At 39.9% G+C, this 6,195-nt stretch overlaps 2 protein-coding genes across 2 annotated transcripts; both read right to left on the bottom strand.

Moving 5' to 3' along the window:
* Nucleotides 1-1,858: 1,858 nt before the first annotated feature.
* Nucleotides 1,859-2,560, bottom strand: LOC131649761 (uncharacterized). The gene has a single exon (XM_058919518.1). The coding sequence runs from the start codon at nucleotides 2,558-2,560 to the stop codon at nucleotides 1,859-1,861; it is 702 nt and encodes a 233-aa protein (XP_058775501.1).
* Nucleotides 2,561-4,583: 2,023 nt separating this feature from the next.
* On the bottom strand, nucleotides 4,584-5,423 carry LOC131649760 (uncharacterized). Its single transcript, XM_058919517.1, has one exon. The coding sequence runs from the start codon at nucleotides 5,421-5,423 to the stop codon at nucleotides 4,584-4,586; it is 840 nt and encodes a 279-aa protein (XP_058775500.1).
* Nucleotides 5,424-6,195: the final 772 nt, after the last annotated feature.

Below are 6,195 nucleotides of genomic sequence, written 5' to 3'. Positions count from 1 at the left end.
CAATTATGAATCGTGGAGCAGATCCATGAAGCACTCCCTTCTCAGCAAGAACAAAATCAAATTTAGCAACGGCAAGATCAAGGTTCCCGGAGAAACACATGCTCTTTACGACAATTGGGAATGATGCAACAACAACTTTCTTGCATGGATATCGGCTTCATTTTCTCCTGATATTGCACATAGCATTATTTGTGTCAAAAAGGCCACACAACTATGGACAGAATTTCAAAATCGTTTCTACAAACCAGATCATTTCAGGCTATCTGACCTTCTTCTACAAATACACTTCATACATCAAGGTGACAAATGTGTTACACCTTACTTCAATGACCTCAAGATTCTATGGGAGGATCTTCTAACACTAAGATTATTACCCACCTACACATGTGGTGCTCATGAAACCATCAAAAAACAACGAGAAATGGAGTATGTGATTTTCTTCTTGAAGGGTTTAAATGATAACTTCAACAACATCAAGTCCTAGATTCTAATGATTTAGCCTTTACCCGACGTTTCCAAGGTCTTCTCATCCATCTTACGGAAAGAATGTCAACTCACTCCTCCTCAAGCATCTTCATAAAACCCAAACATTCTTTTGGCATAATCTCAGCAACCTTCTTACAATGGCTCCAACCCTAGATTCACCAAAGGACGTGGCAAATCTTCTTTTCAAATAAGAAGCCCTAATAATTCTAAAACATGCTCTTTCTATGGCAGAACTGGGCATATAGTTTATTCACGCTACTTCAAGCAAGGCTTTCCCTCAAGTTTCCGCTTCAAAGACAAAGATGGCTCCACCAACAATGTAGCCACCTATATTGAATAATCATCCTCTACAAATGCTAACAATGAAGATGTCAAAGTGGAAATCTCTTCAACAATGTACAACCAACTTGTGGCATTACTTCAACAATCGGAGTTATCACATTCCTCTTATCAACACAACATTAATTCATCTTTATCAGGTTTACACCATTTTACACATCCCACTACTGTAAGTTCCCCAAACCACAGTTGGATCCTTGACACCAGCACCATATATCACATATGCTCCTCTTTAACCCTTTTTTATTCATATCATGACATGCATCCTACTAACATTAAATTACCTAATGGCTCAAGCATTACTTCGAACATATGCGGTACTGTTAAATTGAATGATCACCTCATTCTTCATCGTGTTATATGTTCCAACTTTTACCTGTAACTTAATTTCTGCTTCACAATTATTTGCCAATAATAGATGCAAACTTGTTTTTTACCATTGCTCTTGCACCATTCAGGAACTACATTCAATGAGGGAAATTGGGCTTGCTAAAAAGTACTTAATCACTTGTACATTTTGAATCAGACACCATGTGTACCTTTATGTTACCATATTGATAGTGATACTATTAAATGTAACACTCAAACTTCTAATAAATGTAGGCTATGGCACCATCGTATGGGTCATCCATCACACAATATATTGGAAATTATACAAAGAACTGAACCTTGTGTGCATAATATTAGTGATTCCATTTGTGATTGTTGTCACTTTGCTAAACAAGTCAAATAGCCTTATTCTCTAAGTATTATTAAACCTACTTCTATTCTTGAACTAATCCACATGGATATATGGGCCCCTTTTCACCCTCATCTATCCATGGCCATAGTTACTTTCTAACTATTGTAGATGATTATTCAAGACACACTTGGATTTATCTCATGAAATCCAAAGTCGAAGCCAGACCATTGATCATGCAATTCATTACTTTTTTTTTTTCAAAATCAACTCATGTAATATAAGTTGAGTACTAGGGGTACTCAAACCCTTACAAGAGAAAACAGACTAAGGAATAAACTAGCCCGCAAACAATCAAATGCACACAAAAGGGTTTTTAAACCACTCGTAAAAATTACATGTAATCCTATCCTTAGCAACAAATGCAAGCCACCACCAAGAGTACCACAATATAAGATAAAATAGCTCCTCGGCATCCAACTTAGCGTTATTAAATATGACATCGTTTCTAGTCTTCCAAATACACCAACAAACAGTCAACCAAATAGCCGCCCCTCTACTACAAGACATCTTCCCCGTCAGTAAGTTTATGCAAGAGTTGAGGTTGCCGCAACAGTCTACACCTGCAATAATGTCTAAATCCAGCCAAGAACAGACTCTGCACCAAAAACTCCTTAATTTTGTGCACTGCAGGAACAAGTGTGTGCTGTCTTCAACCTGCATAAGACAGAAAGCACACACTGCATTCTGGCTTGAGTCAATGATTCCTCTATGGAGAAGATGGTTTCTTGTAGGTAATCTATCCAACAACAGTCGCCAACCAAAAAATTTCAATTTCGATGGAACATAAGCTCCCCATATCCAGTTCAGCCCCTGTTTCCTGCCATCCTCCAAATCAACTTCACCTTGTTCTTGCATCAACAAAGCATACCATGACTTGACCGTGAAAACTTTAGAAGAATCGAACAGCCAAATAATGACGTCCGCAACGGCAGCATTCAAATGAATATCCTGTAGAAGAACTTTCAATTCTTGTAACTCAATCGAAGCATCCATACTGAGAACTTCTTCTGCCCGATTGACAATCCAGCACCAAACATCTTCGCACTAATACCCCATGTCATAAACAGAGTTGTCTTTAAACCAGATTTCCAGAAATAGGTTTGGAAACAACTCAGCAAGGACAGTCGAGCCCAGCCAACGTGATCTCCAAAAACTAGCCCATTTGTCATCACCCACCTTCACTGTTATTTTGTCCAAAATACTATGATTTTTAGCTCCCAGCAGCCTAATGTCCCGCCACCATAATGACTCCTTTGTACGAATGTTATCGGTATCTCTATTCCACAAAGTTGACCTCACTTCGCCATATCTCAAATTCATAACTTCGCACCAAATGGCATCTTCCTCTACCAAGAGTCTCCAAATCCATTTAGATAACATAGCTTGATTGAATTTACCGATTTCCTTCACGCCTAAACCACCTAGTTTTTTTGGCTTGCAAATAATCTCCCAGCTGACCCAAGACATACCTTTCTTCTCCTCCCCTCCTTGCCACAAGAACTTCCTTTGAATAGCAATAATTTCCTTAGCCACCATACACAGAACTTTGTAAAAAGAAAGTTGGTAGCTTGGTATGTTGGATAGAACACTGTTAAGCAATTCAACTCTGCCTCCTATGGATAATATTCTACCTTTCCAAGTAGAAAGTTTACTTTTTATCGAGTTAATGACAGGTTTCCAAAAAGATGCTTTCCTATGATTTCCCCCCACATAGAAACCCAGGAATTTGAAAGGAAATGTATCTACCTTGCATCCAAGAAAAACTGAGGCAGCATCCAAGAAAGAAGTATCACACCCTATGCCATAAATATTACTCTTGCTCAAGTTGATTCTTAATCCGGACACCATTTCGAACCCTCTGAGAATAGCCTTCGTTGCCCATAAGTTTGGCCAAGATCCTTCCCCAAACAATATTGTATCATCCGCGAATTGTAGAAGACTATATTCCACCTCGCTTGAAAGCTTGAAACTTTTGTATAAGCCTACATTTATAGCCTGCCTCATCATATCAGATAGCCCTTCAGCAACAATCGTGAATAGGAAAGGGGAGAGGGGATCTCCCTGGCGTAGCCCTCGTGATACCTGGAAATCCTCTGTGGGGCTGCCATTCACCAAGATGGACATCGAACTTGTGAAGACTGTAGCTTCCATCCACCTCAGCCATCTTGCTCCAAAACCCATGCATTTTAACATAAATCTCAGATAATTCCAGTCAACACAATCATACGCCTGGGCAAAATCGACTTTAAACAGCATGCACTCCTTATTGTTTCTCTTGGCAAAGTCTATAATTTCGTTAGTTACCAAAACTCCGTCTAAGATTAGTCTACCATGGATAAAAGAAGTTTGATTACGAGAGATCAATTTGCCCATTACTCTCTGCATTCTGGCCACTAATAATTTAGAAATGATTTTGAGCAACCCACTTATCAAACAAATGGGCCTATAGTCCTCAAGGCTTTGTGGGCTATCTTTCTTAGGAATGAGAGCTAAAAATGAAGCAGTGACAGCCTTAGGAAGCTTACCACCTCTGTAAAAATCCTGTATGAAAGCTACCACCTCACCACTGACAACGTCCCAACATTTTCTCATGAACTCCAAATTAAATCCATCTGGACCCGGGCATTTATTCCCATCCCCAGCAAAAACGACCTCCTTGATTTCTTCCTCTGAAAATTCCTCTTCTAGAGAACCACGGTCTTGATCATTTAGAATCAAAAAAGGGATATTGCGAACGGACGGTCTAGCTATGTTGTTGCTAAGAAATCTGGCTGCAAAGTGATTTTTAATAACATCTTTTACCTCTGGAGCAGACTCCAGCACCATTTTTTACAGCAATGATAGAGTTTCTTCTATGCCTTTCCTTCAGCGAATTATGGAAAAATCTTGTGTTAGAATCTCCCTCTTTCAGCCACCTATATCTAGATTTCAGCTTCAAAAAACGCTCCTTTAGATGAAGTTTTCTCCAAACTTCCCTCTGTTTCATTCTCCTCTCCAAAAGCACCTCCTCATCTGCCTAATCATTATGCTGCATCAATACTTCTTCTAACTTATTCATGGCTAAAACATCCTCTTCAATCTTTAAATCTATCTCTCCAAAAACATTTATGTTCCACCATCTGAGCCTTCCTCTAAGATTCTTGAATCTCTCCTTAAGGGCAAAAGCTATACTTTCTTTAACCGAAAATGAAGTCCACTCCTTCTGAACAAAAGATTTGAAATCCTTATGTTCAAACCAGCACTGGTTTAGCCTGAAGGGTTTAGGTCCCCACTCCACCCTACTTGATTTCAACCACACTGGTTTGTGATCTAAAATATCCCTGTTCCCCACCTCTTGCGCCACCACTCCCCATTTGGAAATCAGCCCTTCCGACACCAGGATCCTATCCAACCTACTACAAGCTTTACCATTAGGTTTGATCCAAGTGAAACTTCCACCTATAATCTGAGTGTCAATTAGCTCCATGTTCTCTATGAAACTACCAAACTCCCCCATCTCAACATCTCTTCTAAGAGATTCCTTACCCCTCCTCTCGTCTCTGTTTTTGATTGAATTAAAATCACCACCAATCACCCATTCCCCTCTTTCAAGCTTTTGTTTCCAATCTAATAACTCAGCCCATAACGACCTTTTGTCTATCAGACTACAGGGAGAGTAAATGTTGATAAAATAGAAGATCGAACCTTTACAGCGAGCCATGATACCCAAGAAGCCTTTACCTGAGAAACTAAACTCCGATTGAAGAACATCTTTCCTCCATATTGTAAGAATCCCCCTAGAACGACCCTCAGAATTTCTAGCTGACCACTCGTGATCTGTGCGCCCCCATAAACCTGACACCAAGGCATCCGTCATCTTCAGCGCTTTTGTTTCCTGGAGAAACATGACCTCTGGATTACGACTCCTAACAATTTGGCCAATTCTTCTCCTCTTCAAAGAATTGCCACACCCACGTATGTTAAAGGATCCAATAATCATGATCCCTCTTGCGTAGTCGCCCTCATTCCACCTCCAAACTCCCTCTCCCTAGACTCCATGTCACGGATAATTCCTTCAAAGATTTCATCATCTTCATCCCCTTCAATACCCAACTCCTTGATTGAATTCCACACTTTTTTTTGGAACACTCTCAATAGTCTTCTAGATTCTGTGATTTCCATTATACATACCTAAGTCCGATATTGAATCTCCTGAAATTGCGGCCTCCTGCTTCTGTCTATCGATAATACCAATCTTAGCTTTGGACGAATTGGAAGGGTGGGTATTAGATGATTTCGACATAGGGTTACATTGGGCTTGAAGTAGTGTTGTGAAATATGAGGGTGTATAAGGTATTTTTAATGACTCATATATATCCACCAGGGCTTTCTTTTTGTTGGATCTATTATGACTAATTGGGCCTTTAAGGCCCAGGCTGGAACAATCTATAGGATCTGATGAAACAGAAATTTGTCCCGCTTCGTTATTAGTTGGACCCACAACACACCTCAGGGTGTCCCCACCTGCATCCATGTCATCATAAGTTGACTTGACTATCTCGCAGTTCCCAACGCCATCAACATTTAATGTTGACAATGCCTTCACGATACAATCTTCTTTTGCAGCACCCAAATTCTCGGAACTCCCA

The sequence above is a fragment of the Vicia villosa genome, linkage group LG2 (genome assembly GCF_029867415.1).
Source record: "Vicia villosa cultivar HV-30 ecotype Madison, WI linkage group LG2, Vvil1.0, whole genome shotgun sequence".
NCBI lineage: Eukaryota > Viridiplantae > Streptophyta > Magnoliopsida > Fabales > Fabaceae > Vicia > Vicia villosa.
Note: the sequence above shows the minus strand (reverse complement) of the source record. Positions and strands in the feature narration are given on the sequence as shown.